At 43.5% G+C, this 21,206-nt stretch overlaps 1 protein-coding gene across 2 annotated transcripts in view; it reads left to right on the top strand.

The window, feature by feature from the left end:
• VEGFC (vascular endothelial growth factor C) overlaps positions 1-21,206 on the top strand; it is a 100,356-nt gene that overhangs the window by 77,574 nt on the left and 1,576 nt on the right. For both annotated transcript variants that reach the window (XM_066234811.1, XM_066234812.1), the window contains exons 4-6: positions 586-737; positions 16,618-16,724; positions 16,970-17,303. In XM_066234811.1, the coding sequence (XP_066090908.1) occupies positions 586-737; positions 16,618-16,724; positions 16,970-17,303 (593 nt within the window). The remainder of the gene's footprint in view (positions 1-585; positions 738-16,617; positions 16,725-16,969; positions 17,304-21,206) is intronic.

Below are 21,206 nucleotides of genomic sequence, written 5' to 3'. Positions count from 1 at the left end.
TTGAAACAGCACAAAGTTTTATCTATTAGATAATGAATGTGTTTTGTTTTTTTCCTTTGGAACATAGTAAATTTATAAGAGATCTCAGATACATGTAAAGCTACCTTGGAGTTGAAATTTAATTTGGAATGAAAACCAATTTTACATCTATGTGTTTCATGCCTTTATATTCAGTTTATAGACGATAAGACTTAACCAGATGTTTCCAGGTGGCCAATAGCTTTGATCTGGCATCACCAAGAATTTAGATCCATGCCACTTTCTTACCCCCTCGAATAATCTAGGTCGTTGACACAATTCTTTCTCCTTGAACACATTAGTCCGTTCCATCTCTGCCCTATAATCCTTAGTTGATTATCTATTGCATTTCTACTGTGCTTTATCACAGTGACATGAAGCAAGCGGAGGGACTGTTGATTAATCTGATAAAGGACATTGATTAGAAAAAAAAAAACAGCTTTAGTGTTGACGCAGCGCTCTTAATCATGACGAGTTCATCTCACTCTTTTTGGACTTCAGCGTGTACCAGAACGTGCTGTGTAGCATCAATATAATCTTTGTCTTCTTTTTGTCCCTTCTTTGTAGTTGTTTGAAATTACAGTGCCTCTCTCTCAAGACCCCAAACCAGTCACAGTCAGTTTTGCCAATCACACCTCCTGCCGGTGTATGTCTAAACTGGATGTTTACAGACAAGTTCACTCAATCATCAGACGTTCCCTGCCCGCGACAGCGCCACAGTGAGTATGAATCGGATTTGTTTTCTCTGCGCCCTCTGCTGACATGAACCCACGTGCGCGTATGGTAACCGCGGTTGGTGGGAAGAAGTCTTTGTGAAATTTGGCATCGTAGACTTTGCACTGAGCACAGAAGGAGATAAACTGAATAGCGCGCCAGGAAAATAAAAAATAAACGGAAACAGGGAGGCCCACTTTGTGGACACGTGGTTCACAGAATGAAAGAAGTATTGCTACGGAGTCACACAGAGCCCGCCCATACCCACCCTCTCGGTAACCTGGAGACCAGGCTCGTGAACTCAGGTGTGCCCACTCCTACGTGACGTCAAAGCTGAAACGGTTTAGCTTTACTGAGATTTTGAAACAAAACTATATATATATTATATATATTATATATATAGTTATATATATAATATATATAACAATATATATATAACAATATATATATATAAATTATTTTACATCTCTTAGCATCCTTTTGCGTTTCTTCAACCTCAACTATTTCTTCCTCTATATCTATTCATATTTTTATTTCAACGAGGATTGAAGATGGATTAATTACTTGAAAGAATTTTCTCTTTTACTTTAAAATAACCTTCAAAGTAACATGTGTTACTCGGATTTCCTTCCCACCCTGCTTTTTGGTTTGGTAAATGGTAGCATGTGCTTCATCAGATCAGAGAGAAGGACCCCATAGAGTGCCCTGTGCTGACTCAGCCCGTCGCTTGTGAGAGGCCACTGTGCAAGGCCGTCTGGGCTCCAGCGACACGCACACCATCCGCCCCCAAACGAGGGGTGGGCTCCTTGCTCTTTGGGGTTCCAGTGCTATATGGAAGGGGCATATGAAGAAAACCGCCTGAGGCCAGCGTGTGTAACGGAAGTATCCACAAACTGATGGGGAAACGTATAGAGGACAAATTGTTCTGAACCTTGCACTGTAGGTGACTGGGCCATAAATGTGAGGTGCAGAAGGTCCATTTTCCCACAGAAGCTCTCTGTGCTCTGTCACTCAGTGAGGCCGGTAGGAGGTTTGTTCTTTCCCGGGGCATTAGGGAAGACTCCAGGATACCCTAACTGCAGAGGCAGAGATCTGCCCTCCTTGACCTGGGGAAGAAGAGCTCTTCCTGGCATCTGTGAATAGATTGATGACGATGCAACTGGAGACGACGCCTCCTGAAGCTGTTGTGTGTGCGGTTTCGCCCACGCGGCTCTGAGACGGCTGGTCCCGCTCCCCCCACCCCACCCCCACCCTGTCTCCCTCGGCAACTGGTCCACTCCCACACTTTCGCCGTTATCTCTGTGCTGCTGGCTTCCAGAATACCTGACCATCTTCTTGACCTATAACAGTTTACTTAAAGCCAAATTTTCCCTTGCTGTTTATGATGGTGTTAGCTATCATAGGAACGCCATCCAGGATTTATTAAATTCCCTTAGTCCATATTATTCATCACAAAGTTCTCCCACGCTCTCTGAGACCTGGAACTCACACAGCACACAGTTGTCATGGATTATTCTTCTCCTTATAGCTTGCCCAAACACACAATCGCTTATTTGGGGGGGGGGGGGGAGAGGAGAGAGATCTGATCCAACCTTGGCTCTTTCCATCGCTGCCATCTTCATCTGCTTCACTCTGCATGTCTTTTTGATTTAATGCCACTGTTTCCATACTAGTTTTCTCCTACCAAGTATTTCTCCATCTCCTGGACAAGGTCACGAGTCAGCGTTCCAAGGCGTCATGACATTGATCTGAGCAGAAGCTGGCAGCGCCTGGCAGCTTCTCGGAGCCCCAGCACAGACTCCGCCCACCCTGTGCTGGCAGGCGCCCTTTCTTCTGTTGTTTCCCATTTAACGCACCCCCCCCACCCCCGCATCACACAGTCCAGTTCCCGCAGGTCGCGCTCACTTCCTGCTCTGCCCCCTGTTCCCACACGGGCCCTGGTCCTTTCTTTCCTGTCTTTCCAAAGCCCGACCCAACGCCTCAGAGTTCAGGTAAAGGTCTTTCTCCTTCGTTTGTCTTGTCCAAATACCACGGCCACCTTCGCTTCTTGGACATCCCTCGCGATTACTGCACCTTGTCCTTAACACGGATCTCCAGGGGCCTGTGAACGTGGCATGGGAAAGTGGGCGGGGAGAGGACCCCAGGTAGGCTTGTGTCCTCCGTGATGTCCAGCCAACAACTCGGAAATGTAACTGAGCTGTTAGCAAACTCTCAGCCCTTTCTCTACATCGTCTCGTTTCACCATCACAAAAGTCAGTTATGACGTTGGTGGTAGCACAAGCCTTATTTTAGAGATGAAGCAGATTGGGGGCTCCACCCTCTATGGTGCTACACTGATCAACGAGCGCTTGTTGAACAAAACACAACTGACTTACCTTCCTGTGTTCCCTAGCGTCTGCACATTGTAGCCATGTTTTTCTCATGCCTCCGTCACTGCCTGTACACACAAGAAGAGACAAAAAGAGGAAAAAGACCCTGAGTCTCAGAAAATGCCAGATTTCAGCTTGAGTTCAGGTCCACTCCCACTGAACTTTAAAAAGATTGGGTATCTCCTGTCTCTGAATGTTCATCTGCTTGTTTATAAAGTGTCAGGACGCAAAGAGAAGTGTGTGACGTACTGAGGTGCTTGGATGGTGCTTACCGCACTGTCTGGTGTCTAAGAGACTGTCACTGGAGGGCAAGTGTACTATTATCGTTAAGGTTCACGTCGGATTCATCTCCTTGTCTCCGTATCTTTTAGCGCGGCTTTTTTAAACCACTAGCTACAATAGGAAATGTACTTGACATATCAAGCCAGGGCGTCCATAACGGTGCGTGTGATGTGTATCTAGTTTTAAAGTGGAGGACTATAAAACTTTACATGCAGTTATGCAGTCATACAGAACACTATGAAAGTAAAACGAAGTATTACTTTAAAATATTTTCTTTATTGCCATGCTGCTCCACCTTGTTTTCATTACTGAACCCCGAAGGGTTCTTGTATAGCCATTGTTCCCGACCCCCTCTCCCACGAAATTTTAACACTGCAGACATATTTATGTTTCTTTATGCGCCTTCTGTATATTTGGCTTTATGCATAAAAAGGGAAGTAGAAAGTTTACCTTTTTATTAAATGTAGGATTAGAATAACAAAATAAAAGTTTTATAGTTAAAAGTTACATTTAAAAAAGTAAGAGCTGTGAACTGAACAAAATTTTATGGCCATCTGTTGAGAAACATTTATGCTAATTTATATACTTCTATAATTGGTAGTATATTAAATTACATATGGGAAATAGCAATTTATATATATAACAATACAAATATGATGTTTAAAAGCATGTCAAACAATCATTTTCCAGCAAAAGTAAAATAATTAAAAAATAATATTTTTAAAATTGTTTTGGGAACTTAACTTCTAAAGACCTTTGCTTTAAGTGAGAAACGATGTGCAGCCTATAGAGCTACTAGATATTCTTTTAGATAGTGTCCAAGTTTTTTCTTCTCAGCATTTGACACACAAATAGCTTGAATAAATATGTAGAATTAAACAATAAAATAAATATAAACTATTTCTATTTAACTCTCCAAACCCCAGCCACACACTCAAGCACCCAGGACCAAGCATACGTCATACCCACAAGGCAGCCCTGGGGTCACACAGACCCCTCTGACTCTCTGACTGTGAGGTCCAGCTGTTGGCCAAGAGCAAGTCCTCCGATCACAGCCATCTGTTCACTATAATTTTATAGCCCTTATTTTGCAAACACCTCGGGTACTTTTCAATGCCCATGCCGCTCGTGTAGTAGCCAATAAAACCCAACAGAAATTAAGCACTATGGAATAGATCTTGTTAGGTTTTGGAATGCAAAAATAAAAAATTTAAAAAAAAACATTGTAAGTTCTAAGATTTCTCCTCCCCAACACCCAGTTTTAATTCCCTTACATTATGAACGAATACCTGTACGTTATGGTCATCTACCTTAATACAGGTGAGGAACTCACATACTTTCTTCTACTCTGTTTCTCTTTTTTTACCACAGTAGCATTAAGATATTTTTTTTCCTTTTTATTGAAAGGATTATCTTTTTTTTATTCTCTTTTTAAAATGTTGGTTTCAACCTATTGTGAATTGTGAACCAAAATCACCCATAAAAATAATGCAGATGTGGCAAAAAAATAGCAGTGTTATAAAGTCATTGCTTTTGTTAAGAGTCCAGAGCAGGGGTCCCCAAACTTTTCACACAGGGGGCCAGTTCACTGTCCCTCAGACTGTTGGAGGGCCGCCACATACAGTGCTCCTCTCACTGACCACCGATGAAAGAAGTGCCCCTTCTGGAAGTGCAGCGGGGGCCGGATAAATGGCCTCAGGGGGCCACATGCGGCCTATGGGCCATAGTTTGGGGACACCTGGTCCAGAGGAATAGCCACCACAAGGACTGACATTAAAAAGACTGAGAAGTCCAAGTGTTGGCGAGGATGTGGGTGCACCTGGCACACTGAGACGTCACAATGGGAGTGTAGAATGGTACCAGCACTTACCAAAAACATCGTGGCAGAAGCTTCTGAACTTAAATACACACTTAAAATGAAACACTTGGAGCCCTGGCCGGTTGGCTCAGCGGTAGAGCGTCGGCCTAGCGTGCGGAGGACCCGGGTTCGATTCCCGGCCAGGGCACACAGGAGAAGCGCCCATTTGCTTCTCCACCCCTCCGCCGCGCTTTCCTCTCTGTCTCTCTCTTCCCCTCCCGCAGCCAAGGCTCTATTGGAGCAAAGATGGCCCGGGCGCTGGGGATGGCTCTGTGGCCTCTGCCTCAGGCACTAGAGTGGCTCTGGTCGCAACATGGCAACGCCCAGGATGGGCAGAGCATCGCCCCCTGGTGGGCAGAGTGTCGCCCCTGGTGGGCGTGCCGGATGGATCCCGGTCGGGCGCATGTGGGAGTCTATCTGACTGTCTCTCCCTGTTTCCAGCTTCAGAAAAAAGAAAATAAATAAATAAATAAATAAAATAAATAAATAAAATGAAACACTTGGGTATTTACCCAAGGGAAACAAAACATATCTCCACACACTAACGTGTACACAAATATTAATGATCTAGGCTTACCTAGCCATTAACTAGAAACAACACAATTGTCCATCAGAGGTGAATGGCTAAACAAATTGTAGTCTATTCGTACAGTGGGAAATCAATGAAAAGTATATCAATGTCTGCTGATACACATATCGATCTGATTGATCTCAAAAACATTAAAGTGAGTAAAGAAGCTAAACGAAAAAGAACACAGACTACAGGGATTCAATTTATCTGAAACCCTAGAAAAGACAAATATAATCTAGATTGAGAGAAAGTGGTTCAGTCGTTGCCTGGAGATTGGGGGGTGCGAGGAGGGGAAGGGAGAGAGGAACCTTCGGGGGTGGTGGCTATGGTTTCTGAATGGATCGTGGTGACGGTCACATGCATGTGTAAATCTGTAAAGAGACAGTGAATTTAAATCAGGAACATTTTATTGTTTGCACATTATTCCTCAATAAAATTTGTTTTTGAAAAGCCAAGAGAAAAATACCACTTCTATTAACTATGACTTTGACATTAGTTTAAGCTTAGAATGGTAGATCCTTTAAAATCTCTGGTGGGGTGACACTTGCAGTCAAGTCTTTAGGATTGGGGTTCCTTACGGGGGCTCCCCAGCACTATGGAAGTGGTGCTGAGGTTTTATCCGGAGGTAGCGAGCCTCCCGTCCGGTCCAGCCCCTGGCCCTCACCCCCTCCATCAGGAGGAAGGCCAAGCCAAACGCATGGCAACATTTCCACGTTACTATGAAGTTCAACATCTAGCAGACCATTCGTTCTGTGGGACGTGTGACAAGCACAATTCAGAAACAAAGAATCCCTCGTCAGAGGAGTCATGCAATAATTGTTGAGTCTCTAAAATGGACAAAAAAAAAAAAAAAAAAGATGTTTCTAGGTGGAGGAGAGAGACAAAGGTGAGCTCGGCCGCCTCTGGCCTCAGAGCACTCGGGGTCAGTGAGGGGCGACAGCAGGTGACAGTTATAGCCTCACTGTTTTATTTTACGAAAGGTCCCTGTGCACCGGGCTTCTGCCAACACACTCTCCTGCTGAGATGAGACTCGCCAGGCAGCTGCACTGATGACCCACGTCGCAGGACACAGGGTGGAAGAGTGTACACGCTGTTTAATCCACTGCTGTAGAACAGCATGGTGCAGTCACAATGACAGTGGTAACACCTACCTCAGAGGGGTGTGCCATGTTCATAACTGGCCATTCGGGCAGACGCCATGGCTGCCTGGCACACAGGGAGCCTCAAGCAATGCAGGCCGCTAGTTTTACTAACACTTTACAATAAGAAAACTGAGACTTTTTCTTATGTAAAAATAGAAATGTTAATTAGCATGTCCAAAGCTGGGGAAAAACAAACAAACAAACAAAAAAACACTGGGAAAAGATAAACATTCAAGTCTTTCTTTCTGTGAAACTCATGCTTTTGCCCAGTGTCACAGAGCATTTCTAGTCTGTACAAAAGCACTTGCACGTCTCAGTATCAGCAGCACCCAGGCAGATCCTGAAGTCTAGACATGGGCACGATGACCTCTGGCAGAAGAGCTTAGCTATCAGGGTTCACATCAGTGTTCTCTCATTCCCTCTCATGTGGGGGGAGCCATTTGCAATGTAAGAAGAGATGTCCTTAGATTTTTTCCACTTGGTTAAAGTGGGGTCTCTTCATTCATGAGACATTTATGTTGAGTCTTCTGGGTGCTTAACATTACTAAGAAATGGGGGATATTTTTTAAAAGCAGATAATATAATTCTTCAACTAAAGCCACTCATGTACCAGAGTCGCTCTCATATAATACTGTGCTCTGTTTCTTTCAGTCATTCAACAAACAGTTTCCAGGTGCCTGCTAGGTAGTATTACCGTGCGAGGCTGTAGAGATGGAAAGAGAGGTGGGATAGCTACTCAGGAAGAAGTCCCGTGAGGGAATGTGACACGTGACTCAGGACTGGAGTCAGGGTGCAGAGAGCAGACTGCTTGCCTGAGCAGGGCAGTGGGGGTGCGGTGGCGGGGAGGGAGCCACAGGGGGCCCGAGAGGTGCTGGGATTGCATGCCTGGGCCAACGTGGGCTTTTTCTTAGGGTTTTCCAGGAACCACTGGAAGATTCATGGAGGGGAGTGATGTTTATGTTTTATGCTATAGAAAGGACAGCCTGGTGGTGATGGAGTAGGTGGGTTAGAGGAGCAAGCAGGAAGTGAGACAGTCGGAGAGGAAGCTTCTGGAATAATCCAGCAGAAATAATAAGGTGGGGGCTGAGGCAGTGGAGATGGATGGGGAGGGAGGAGGTGAAAAGACATTGGGAACAGAACACATGGGACTTGGAAACTCCGAGTGTGGGGTAACAGAGGGAGAAGGTGCATGGATGATACCACAAAAGACAGGAAGAGGGGGTGAAAAGAATGTAGTTTCCACATGTGTAGTCTGAGTATTTGTGATGTCAGTAAGAAATCAGAGGGACCAGTCAGCAGGCAGGTGGGGGTGCATCTGGCACAACCGGGAGCGAGGGGCACGGCTCACTCCATAGTGACCAGCACGTCATTGGGAGCAACGGGGGAAAGAGAGAAACCCGAGCAAAGGATGTGGAGGAAAGGGGCAGAGAAGAGGAACCCCAGGGATGGGGCAGGGGGGTGTCAGCATTTAGCAAACTGTTAGAGAAACAATCGTCTGTGCAGGAGGCTGAGAAAGAGCAGTCAGGAAAACCAGGGAGAAACCGGAGAGAACGCTATCACAACCTTCAAAAGATACGACAGAAGCCAGCAAGAGTTCAAGGGAAGAGGAAGTGGTGAGATGACCAGCTCTGAGGAAACGCTCAGGAATGACAAGGACTGGCCCCGGGAGCTGAAGGACAGAAGGGAGAACACTGTTCTGTATTGAAATCTATCGTGCGCCCAGTGGAGGGGGGGGGAGTGTTTGAGAAAGGGGAGAGAGAGAGAGAGAGAGAGAGAAGAGATATGCACAGATGCATCCGAGAAACTGAGTCATAGGGCTAAGTAACCTTCCCCGGCATCACACAACTAAAACAGTAGCGCAGTAGCGAGTCAGAGATTCAGACTGAAGCTGGAGTCAGCTCATTCCCTCGGGGCTCCTGTCATTACCTCATTTTTCACTTACTTAAAATCTCAAAATGCAAACATATATTTAAAGGACAACAAAAAACTAAAATGACTTGTCCCCCCACCCCAATTCAAAATTTAACAACTTCCTTTCATATTGACTTAAGATACAACCCAGTGACCCAGATCACCATTCTCTGTCCGCCACCCCTCGAGACAATCGCTGCTGAAACTGTATTATCTTCACTCATGCTTTCCTATTTTTATGGCGTATGGATGTAGTAACATTGCCACAACAGACCATATGGCACAGCTTTGAGCGTTTAACTTTTTCTTATGTTAAAATGGAGTCATTACCTTTTTTTCTGTCAACAATATGTTTTATAGGCTTAATCATGCTGATGTCTGTAGGCCAGGTTTGTTCATTAAATAGCTGTGGAGTATCCCATTGTGTGAATAAATAAATAGAATATTGATGCTTATTTTGTGACAACATATACTATCGGGAAGGCCATCTACTATATATTAGGAAGAAAGTAAAATCAAAGGCAAGAGATGTCAGGTTTGATGGTCAAGTGCCTTGAAGTTAATTTTACCCAGTGGTGAGTTTATTGGTTAGTCAATTGGTTATCACTGGTAACATTTCAAAATGTGTCCTAGAAGAATGAGCACATTCTGGGGACAGTGAATAGACCAGAATAATTTAATTGGGTTGCAAGCTGTGAGAGCAATAGATTAAATTAAAGAGGCAAGGTCGAGGCTGAGCTCCTGGAGCTTAGAGCAGCCACCAGCCTTCTCTGCAGAGGACGTGGGGCCACAGAGGGAGTTTGGGGTAGAGGAGTAACATCACAATATTCAGCATGGCCAAGGTCTCTTGATTTCTCTTAATGAATAATAAAAGTAGAGGATATGTATAATTTTAACCTGATAAAGAGGCTATGTTGAGGAAAGAGTTATGTTGTGAGAAAGAGAAAAATAAAAGGGTGAAAAAAGATTTAAAACTGGATAAAACTAGCCTTGAGATAATATGTGTTTTTATTTACTTACTGTTTTTTATTTCTTTTACTAAAAGGTTAACATTATTTACTAAGATACTAAATAAAAACATTTGCTTCTAAGAAGTTTCAGCTATTAGGGTTTACTAAGGAAAATTTTGTTCTTGTGAGAACTCATCTCTTTTCCCAGAAACAGTGGGTGTATAGCCCGGCAAGCTTTGACTCAGGACCTGTGCTCTATAACGGTCTTCAGTCTGAGCGCCTAGAAGCTTGAACATCCAGGAGGCGTTTCTTTGTTGTTGTTATTGCTTCAATTTTTTTACTCTCTAATTTTTAATTTTAAGATTATATCTAATGTATGCTTTATCAGAAATATATACATAATATCAAAATAAATTTAATAAACTATGTCAAAATAGAACTACAGGGATAATATATGTGCCAATTAAATTGAGACACAGTCTTCCACCAGTTGATCAGAAATGACTTTTTCCTTCAGTATTTTAAAACTTGCATCTGGATTCTGTCCTGGAAATATACTCTTTGCAAGTTGAAAACCTTTATGCTCCTATGCAATTATTTTTGAAATCTTTATTCGTATGTCTATTCATTCTCTTTTTTTCTTTTTTCTTTTGCAAAGCCCTAAAAGTAAACCAGCTAGGCTACATAGGGTGCCTGCCTTTGGCATGTGTGGTTCGTGCCTTGTAAAAGGTAGTAAGTTTCCCTGTGGCTTGCTGATGGACAGGTAGAAGTCACAGCAGAGTGTGTGTGCCTGAGAGGACTCTGTCCGCACATCCTCTGCACTGAGATTGTGTCTTGTAAGGTTACCCCAAAATAGGAACTATTAGATCAGAAATTCTTCGAAGTTTAATGTCAAGTTCAACCAAAACATATCGATTTTTTTTAAAGATTTTTTTAAATTTTTTAATTCATTTTAGAGAGGAGAGAGAAAGGGAGAGAGAGAGACAGAGAGGGAGAGAGAGAGGAGAGAGAGACAGAGAGAGAAGGTGGGGAGGAGCTGGAAGCATCAACTCCCATATGTGCCTTGACTAGGCAAGCTCAGGGTTTCAAACCGGTGACCTCAGCATTTCCAGGTCGACGTTTTATCCACTGTGCCACCACAGGGCAGGTGATTTTTATTTTTAATATATATCTATATATAGATCAGATCTACCAGTCATTTTGTAAAAATTCTTAACTAATGTCTTGACAGTTTTAGTTTAACAGAAAAACAGCAGAAATTACAGAGTTCCCACGTACCCACTGGTGGCCCTAATCTAACATCTTACATTAGGGTGATACGTTTGTTACAATGGAGGAGCCAGTATTGACTCATTACTAATGAATATTTTTATTTTACATTAGGATCTTTTTATTGTACATTTCATTGACTTTGACAAATGTGTAACACAATGAACTGTTACAGCCTGACCAGATGGTGGCGCAGTGGATAGAGCATCGGACTGGGACTCAGAGGACCCAGCTTCAAAACCCCAAGGTCGCGGGTTGAGCACGGGATTGTAGACATGACCCCATAGTTGCTGGCTTGTGCCCAAAGGTCGCTGGCTTGAAGCCCAAGATCGCTGGCTTGAGCAAAGGGTCACTTGCTCTGCTATAGCCACCAGGCCAAGGCACATATGAGAAAACAATTAATGAACAATTAAGGTGCTGCAACTTGTAATTGATGCTTCTTATCTCTCTCCCTTTCTGTCTGTCCCTATCTGTCCCTCTCTCTGTCTCTATCTCTGTCATAAAAAAAAAGAAACAAACAAACAAAAAACCTGTACTATTCCAGTGTCATACAGGGTAATTCACAGTCCCTACCTCCCATTTCTCGAACCCCACCAACCAACCAGGCCTTGTGGGGTCAGATCATTTTCTGCCATAGTTTTGTATTTTTGTTTCTGTTTTCCTCTTACTGGAGTGTGGCTATGACAAGATAATGAGACCAGGATCTATTGTTAAAGGACCTTGTACTGAATTCTGGATTACTTACCTTTAATCGACTCTCTGTTCTAATCCTGTTAGCTTGAAATAAATACAGAAATAGAAACTGACAAGCTGATAAATACAGTCACTGCTAAATACCCCTCTTTTCAACTTCCCATACTTTCTCAGCCTTGTATATGCAAGCAGGCAAATTCACAATAAGTAACTATAAAAAGGGACAACAGAGACTTCTAGTCTACCTACTCTCCCAGCTGCTGCGTTCATCCTGGGGCATCCCACTCAGAAACACGCGGTCCTGGACCCGGCTGGCCAATTCGTGACCAAACACATGGCTCCAGGCTTTAGAGCCCCATCTCAGATGCGGCTGAGCTTGAGCAAAGTGATGCTTTAAAACAATCACGGATATTCGCACAAAAAGTGAAAGATTCGATTTAGAAGCCCACTTTTCTTATTAATTAAACTATTGTATTAGCCTTTAAATGAGTAAGTCTGGAAAATTGTTTAAACCATGGAATTTGTATCGGTGCTAATTTTCCGTCTGTTCCTTTCCTATCCCAATCCCATATCTAACCCCAGCTCATCTACTGTTTCTACCCTCAGAAGACTCATGGAAAGTAAGCAAACAGTAACATAAATAGACAGCACAAATTAATGTAACATCAATAGAAATTAATATAAGAGAAGACAAATGTATTCATTTAATTTAGATATATCTCTGTTAAATATGTTTCTTTTATTGTAGATACTTTATATAGAACCTTAAAATGAATATAATTCTGGCTTTTATGTATGGTATCAAAATGTTACTTAGTAACAGTGGCTACAAAAACCACTTTTACTTAGTCACTTTTCATTCCATGTGAACCACTCTTGCAAAAATGTAAGCAAATCAACACCTGTATGACTAGTCAAGCGTCTTCAAGGGCCATACATGATGAACTCAATGTGAACACAATTCAAAAACTTTTGGAATCACACTGTTGAAACATTTTTCCTAAGGCTCAGTGGCTCCAATAATGAAAGAATATAATTGCTCTTCCTGCTGTTATTGTGACAGCAATCTTGAGCAAAAAGGGTCTGCACTGATATTCTTCCATAGTATAATTACAGGATTGAGAAATGCTAATCAGAGTGGCTCCGATGACATCAACCATTGGCACTTAGGAACTCAGGATTCTATTTTTATCAAAAAATTATTGAAGTGGTCAGAGCTCCCTCATTTGCTTTCATAATAGAATACAGAGCATCTTGCTGGATGCCCCATTGAAGGCTAGGCAGACTCTGTGAGACGTGTAGAGAGTTTGTAGTACATGCCTTCAAACAAATGATTCTGGATCTTGTTCCACATTTGACAAGACTTAGAGTTGGGCAGCTGTTTGAGGAACTAAACCGTGGACCATATGTGCTACATGGTCAGTGGAATTTTCATCTGTTCGGTTGTTGAGAAGATACCTTATTAGAAGAGCTGCCTGCCAATGAGAGTGATTGATGAATAACACAGTTCATCTCCCAAGAATGAATTTGATTTTTTAAAAAGTCATTGAGTGCTACAAGTTGAATTTGCATTCAATTAATGTTAGCATTCATTTGGAATGACCTGTAAGATATTTAGTAAAGTAGATCAACAATAGTTTATTATAAATCAAGATGCAGTTAACTTTTTTTTTTCAATTAGAAGTACATAACAAAGATTATAGTTCTTGGGGGGAAAAAAGATAACATTTTAGCTCAGTTCTTACTAATGCCAAACATAAGGTAGTAGTATGTCTTTGTTCCTTAAATATGTATTTTGGGACTCAGGGAATTTCCAAGCATATAACTACTCCAGTACAAAAAGGCACAGAAGATAGAAGAGTCAAGAAATTAGTATTCACAAAAAGCCCACTAAAGTGTTCAAAGTACAAGAGGTAGTAATCAATACTCAACATGTACAATTTATTCTAATGGAGCATATTTGGTGCATATTATTGTAGTTTTTTTAAATTTCAAAGAGGAAGCAAATGGCAAGATAAGATTGATTTTTATTATTAAATCCATTGTTCTCTAGCAAATACGTGTATCCTTAACATTTTTGTCCTCTGATTTTAAGTGGGAAAAAATAGTAACCATCAAACCAGCAAGTGAAGTTTGGAAATAATTAAATGATTCTTAGGAAAGCATCTTCATCCTTCGTACAAACAATAAGCAAGATTATAGTTCCGTTGTGAGTTTATGTATGGGAAGGGGAAGTAGGAAAGTCAACTAATTCATATTCTCAACTTACATCAACTTTACCAGTAATTGGACAAGCTGCTTTGCAGATAAAATGTGTCTTTGAGTCAATGTTTTATAAATACACTATACAAAATAACTAATTTGTAAACATTTATAATATGTTTACACATTAATATTTATAACTTGAATTTTCAATAAGATTCAAAGGCTTTGGAGATTAAGATAAGTGGGATATTATTGTGCTAAATCTTCTATCCACTATGAAAACTTTTTCCATTCTAAAATGACATAGTTTGAAAATTTTGTCTCCTAATTTTTCACATGAGAAGCTTTAAATACTAAGAACTTGCTACTCACTTTACAGCAGGGGACTTCACTAGGCAATTATGAAAATGTATTTCATCCCAATATATGTTTCTTTAATTAAATGGTATATAGCAGGATTTCACATTTCAACTCTGAAATATGTGTTAACATTGATAACTAATAGTTCCTTGTTTTGAGCAGCTTCTGAAGTCATGTTTTTCTAGAAATTTAAGTGTTAAGAATATTAGAAATTAAAATGCTTAGTTTACTTTGAGTGAACTATGATTAGCAATGTAAAATTTAATTGAGCACAGGGTTTGAGATATAACATAATTGAATGCTATTCTGAAGTTATATTTTTTTATTCAACATGAAGGTGCAAAAACTAAAGAGTTAGTATATACAGATTATATAAAATTTTCAATTCTATAAAACTAGGTAATATAACCAGATTGTATGAACTCACCACTCAATTCTATAAAACTAGATACCTTGCTTCCAGAAATATATTCCTACAGTTATCTCTACATTTGTTTCTATACACAATCCATACTTTCGAATTGATATTTTTGAAGCTGTTGAAATATTAGAGAGAAAGACTATATTTTGTCCTGACTACACACTGAGAAAGCGTTTTGCTTTCATACCGACTTGGGCTGAACAGTTGGGGGTACGTTTGAAACTGAAGCACAATCAAGCCATGGCTGCAGGAAGGGAAGAGAAAGAGAGAAAGAAGGTGGGGGAGAGTGTCACCTCTCCTCTGTGCCCTGATGAGGAATCAAACTGGAACTTCCACATACCAGGCCAATGCTCTACCACTGAGCCAACCGTCCAGGGACATTTGCCATTCTTTTACATTTAGAAAACGCATTTTCCAACTCGTATAATTGATTTTGTGATCCATTGCAGGGTTATAACTAACAGCTAGGAAAGCGTTAGCTGAGGTAATGACAAAATAAATCAGATACTGACAGCATGAAAGACAGCTCTCTACCTGAGCACTGCAGTGTTGAGTCAACATGGGAGAGTGTTACTCACATCATCGTCAACACTGTGGCAGCACAACCACAATCTATTTATTTGCATTTATTGAAGACTGGTAAGAGTTTTATTCAGCCAGAATTAATTCCATTGCTATTCTATCAGTAAACATAACTTTCTTACCTTATAGAGGAGTACTAAAGTTTTAGATAAGGAGTTTACAAAGCAATGATATTGTTTGGGGAAATCTTTAAATACTAAGTTTCATGTGGATTGATACAGGTTTGTGATTAGCCAAGAAAATAATGACAGAAATATGCAATGAATAAGACACCTGTTCTTAGGACTACCTAAAATGATTATGAAGGTGTATTGTTTTCTAGGAAATATTGTTTTCTAGGAAATATTGAAAAATCAATGTTTAGGATAGCATATGACATGATATCGCCTGTGTAACAGAATGAGATAAAATATATACATATACATACATACATTCTTTTATTTGCAAAAAGTAACACTAAAACCACAAATCCAAAGCTAAGAAAAAGAAGTGCATGCTATTAAATTTTTACTAAAACAAATAAGGGAAATGCAGGGAAAGGAGGGAGGGAGAGAGGGAGGGAGGGAGGAAGGAAGGTAGGTGAGAAAGAGGGAAGCAGAGAAGGAGGGAAGGGCTAGAACAGTGAAAACCATGGTCTTTGGTATTTTTCTGGTAGAGTATAGGGTAGGAATTTTGTGTGCATGGATCCTTGACAGTTATTGGCATCTGTGTTTCATAAGAAAAGTGAGTAAGGATACATGTATAAGAATGCTTCCTTTAGAAGTAACTTCAATAGCTAGCAAGAGGAGACTGGCAAAACAGATAATAATATACTCATTTGATGAACTGCTGTGCAGCCACACCAAATAATGGAGCAGAAATTGATGAGATGACATGGAACAATGTACATGACGTATCGTTTAGTGGAAAATGAGATTTCAAAGCAAAAGGCTTTATCTCATGTTTGCACAAACTAGAACACTGTGATTATACACATCAACATATTTGCCTTAAAACGGTCGATTCTGGAGAATTTATAAGAGCATATCACTAATAGCAGTCCCCTCTGGGATTAGAATTTAATGGTAACAGCACGTCTGTGGTGGGAGGTAGTTTGGGCGGGAACTTGCGCATTTCATTTCGTATATTCTTATGTCATTTAAGAGCGCCGTTTTTGTTTTTTTGTTTTTTTTTACAAGGATGTATTGATGTTGTGATACACAGGTAAGAAAAGAGATGATCCCTTCTGCGTGCCAGTTATACTAATGCTTCGCCCGTCTGTGTCTCCCCAAGGTGCCACGCTGACAACAAGACTTGCCCCACAAATTACACGTGGAATCACCGCATCTGCCGGTGCCTCGCTCAGCAGGACTTAGTTTTTGCCTCTAATGCTGAAGACGGTAAGCAGAATGATGTTTAAAAAAAAGACAAAACTAAATGCCAAGGGCCTCTATTGTGATGAACAGGCAGTAATTAAGTCACCCCACAATTGGGCTTTTTTTTTTTGCCTCATACTGGTAGTATATTGAACTCCTTTGTAAAAGAACGTGTGTGTGTGTGTGTGTGTGTGTGTCACCTGTAAGGCATCCCAGCGCCCCGGCCCTGGGTACCATACAGTAACCATGTCCCGCCTCTGCTCGTGTAGACGCGGCGGATGGATTCTATGATGTCTGCGGTCCCCACAAGGAACTGGACGAGGAGACCTGTCAGTGTGTCTGCAGAGGAGGGCTCCGGCCGTCCAGCTGCGGCCCCCACAGGGAACTGGACAGAGACTCGTGCCAGTGTGTCTGTAAGAACAGACCTTTCCCCAGCGCCTGTGGGCCCCACAGAGAATTTGACGGGAACACGTGCCAGTGCGTGTGCAGAAGGACCTGCCCCAGGAGCCTGCCCCTCAACCCTGTGAAGTGCACCTGTGAATGTACAGAAAGCTCACAGAAATGCTTCTTAAAAGGAAAGAAATTTCACCATCAAACATGCAGGTAAGCAAGTTTCAGAAACCATGTTTATTTCTCTTCCTGGACAGTATATTCTGAAATAAAAGCTATTTTCTCAACCAAAAAAAAAAAAAAAAAAAACGAAAATCCAAAACAAACAAACAAAAAACCCCAAAAAGCAGCTGCTTTGTTCTTAGCATGAAACCAGTAAGTTCTGGGAGATGGATTCTGATAGTTTTTTGACCAGTGCCAAACTTTCATGAGTCTGTGTTTGCTCCCGAAAGGCAAGAATGGGACCTTAGGACCCCAAGTCAGTTCCAAGCTCAGATACACTCTGAGTCCTTGTCCCAGAGGCAAATGCAGTGGCTCTCAACATGAGTTGGAGGACAGAGGCATAGGACAGTCACCGGGGAGCATTTTGAAAACGCGGCCAGGCAGCACAGTGCACGGTGTCCCCAGCAAGGTGACGGTTCCATCAGGTGGAGTCAGGACAAGTGTTCTAAGTGCAGAAACGTTTGCACAATGTTTAGGAAGGATAAGCCAGCGCTCCTTGCTCTAGAGGTGTGTCTTTTAGACATAAAAACATCTCAGCAAAGCACTCATGTAATTAGAGAAATACATCAATATGCTGTCAAGGGTGGCGTTCCCTTCTTCAGCCAAGGAATAAAAACGAGGCTGTTGAACTCAAACCCTTTCCATGTGAGTCCGAACGTCTCCCTCTGTGCCCTGAGAATAAGGTGTGGTTGACTGGCGAAGCCAGGTCCCCTTCTGACATCTCCTCCCACCTCCTTCCAACAGCGCTCCACCGCCACTCACGCCTCTCTCCCCCTGACCTGGACACCTTAACCTGCCACCTCCCTCCAACAGCGCTCCGCCACTCACGCCTCTCTCCCCCTGACCTGGACACCTTAACCCCACCACCTCCCTCCAACAGCGCTCCACCACTCACACCTCTCTCCCCCTGACCTGGACACCTTAACCTCCCACCTCCCTCCAACAGCGCTCCACCACTCACGCCTCTCTCCCCCTGACCTGGACACCTTAACCCCACCACCTCCCTCCAACAGCACCTGCCACTCACGCCTCTCTCCCCCTGACCTGGACACCGTAACCTGCCACCTCCCTCCAACAGCGCCTGCCACTCACGCCTCTCTCCCCCTGACCTGGACACCTTAACCTCCCACCTCCCTCCAACAGCGCTCCACCACTCACACCTCTCTCCCCCTGACCTGGACACCTTAACCTGCCACCTCCCTCCAACAGCGCCTGCCACTCACGCCTCTCTCCCCCTGACCTGGACACCTTAACCTCCCACCTCCCTCCAACAGCGCCTGCCACTCACGCCTCTCTCCCCCTGACCTGGACACCTTAACCCGCCACCTCCCTCCAACAGCGCTCCGCCACTCACGCCTCTCTCCCCCTGACCTGGACACCTTAACCTCCCACCTCCCTCCAACAGCGCCTGCCACTCACGCCTCTCTCCCCCTGACCTGGACACCTTAACCCGCCACCTCCCTCCAACAGCGCTCCGCCACTCACGCCTCTCTCCCCCTGACCCGGACACCTTAACCTGCCACCTCCCTCCAACAGCGCTCCACCACTCACACCTCTCTCCCCCTGACCTGGACACCTTAACCCGCCACCTCCCTCCAACAGCGCCTGCCACTCATGCCTCTCTCCCCCTGACCTGGACACCTTAACCTGCCACCTCCCTCCAACAGCGCCTGCCACTCACGCCTCTCTCCCTGACCCGGACACCTTAACCTCCCACCTCCCTCCAACAGCGCTCCACCACTCACACCTCTCTCTCCCCTGACCTGGACACCGTAACCCGCCACCTCCCTCCAACAGCGCCTGCCACTCACGCCTCTCTCCCTGACCCGGACACCTTAACCTCCCACCTCCCTCCAACAGCGCTCCACCACTCACACCTCTCTCCCCCTGACCTGGACACCTTAACCCGCCACCTCCCTCCAACAGCGCCTGCCACTCATGCCTCTCTCCCCCTGACCTGGACACCTTAACCTGCCACCTCCCTCCAACAGCGCCTGCCACTCACGCCTCTCTCCCTGACCCGGACACCTTAACCTCCCACCTCCCTCCAACAGCGCTCCGCCACTCACGCCTCTCTCTCCCTGACCTGGACACCGTAACCCGCCACCTCCCTCCAACAGCGCTCCACCACTCACACCTCTCTCTCCCCTGACCTGGACACCTTAACCTGCCACCTCCCTCCAACAGCGCCTGCCACTCACGCCTCTCTCCCTGACCCGGACACCTTAACCTCCCACCTCCCTCCAACAGCGCTCCACCACTCACACCTCTCTCTCCCCTGACTTGGACACCGTAACCCGCCACCTCCCTCCAACAGCGCTCCACCACTCACACCTCTCTCTCCCCTGACCTGGACACCTTAACCTGCCACCTCCCTCCAACAGCGCTCCGCCACTCACGCCTCTCTCTCCCTGACCTGGACACCGTAACCCGCCACCTCCCTCCAACAGCGCTCCACCACTCACACCTCTCTCCCCCTGACCTGGACACCTTAACCCGCCACCTCCCTCCAACAGCGCGCTCCGCCACTCACGCCTCTCTCCCCCTGACCTGGACACCTTAACGCTGCTGCCCTTTCCCTCAATGACAACAGTTCCTACGTCTGCTATCTTATCGGCGTCTCCCTGTCATGCCGCAGAGACCTTAGCAACCAAGTCTGTCCTTCTTCCCAAGGTTGCTCCGAGGCTGGGCCTCTTTCTTTAAAAAAAAAAAAAAAAAATTATGAAATTTACTGGGATGACATTGGTAAGATTATTTAAACTCCAAGTGCACGACATTGTCGTGCATCGTCTGTGCATTGCATCGTATGCCCATCGCCCAAGGTCTAGTCTCTTGCCCTCCCCACATCTTTGACCCCCACCTGCTGCCCCTCTGGAAACCAGGTGTTCACTTCTTCCATCTCTTAATTTTTCAACCAACTCTAATGGGTTTGATGCCCTAGAATTCCATGAAGGACTTCTGTTTACCTATCAGTAGACTTAATTGGCAAGCACAATGGACAGTTTGGTCGTTATGTAAGCTGTCCTTTCCGTAGCTTTCTCCCTCACACTCTCCTCTTTCATTGGCTGACACAACATTGTCTGTTCCCAGCGTCAAGCGACGTGTCTCTCCATCTCGCCCCCACTGGCCTCTGCTCCTTCCTTCCACCCCCTGTAAGGACGGTGACCCAGAACGGGCGTTTCCTTGGTGCACAATTTCCTGTCCACACTAATGCTCCTTATTACTCTCTTCCTCAGTAAATAAGGTGCCCATCTGCATGATTCTCAAAAGTTTCTGGGCTCTCAATTTATATTTCCAAGGGTCCGTCTATACTCGCATCATAGCTGCTGCATAAGGAGATTTCAATGAATCTGCACATATCATGGATGACATTTTTTTCATTATTGTTTCAGAATGCCTCCTAGGAAGCCTTTCTTGCTCGTTAGAATATTTTAAGCAATAACTATATTGCAGTTTTACTTGCATATCCCTACTCCAATTAACAAGGTATTTCAAAAATGCAAACTATAGATATTAAATCTTATTAAACCATTTTGTGTATTGAACTTTCTGACTGAAACTAGTTATCACATTGCAACGCATGAAAAACTCTGTTTACATAGTCTAACCATTAATATTTTTCTCCAGAACTTTTATACTAACTTAGTAGAAAAGATTTCTATCATTGTATTTCTCCTACTACTATACAATGTTTCAGAAATGTTTTATGTTTACTGAAACTGTCCCTATATTCATTTCTCTAAGTGTATAATTCCAGGTTTCATGTGTACACTAAAGCAAAACATAATAATTTATAAGTTGAAAATATTTATACTCATTTTCTCTTAATATTTATTCCAAAAGTGCCGTGGGCAGAATATATAGTCTTTGGTCCACAGCCTCAATTAGCAATTT

Source organism: Saccopteryx bilineata, chromosome 6 (assembly GCF_036850765.1).
Source record: "Saccopteryx bilineata isolate mSacBil1 chromosome 6, mSacBil1_pri_phased_curated, whole genome shotgun sequence".
In the NCBI taxonomy this organism is placed as follows: Eukaryota; Metazoa; Chordata; class Mammalia; order Chiroptera; family Emballonuridae; genus Saccopteryx; species Saccopteryx bilineata.
Note: the sequence above shows the minus strand (reverse complement) of the source record. Positions and strands in the feature narration are given on the sequence as shown.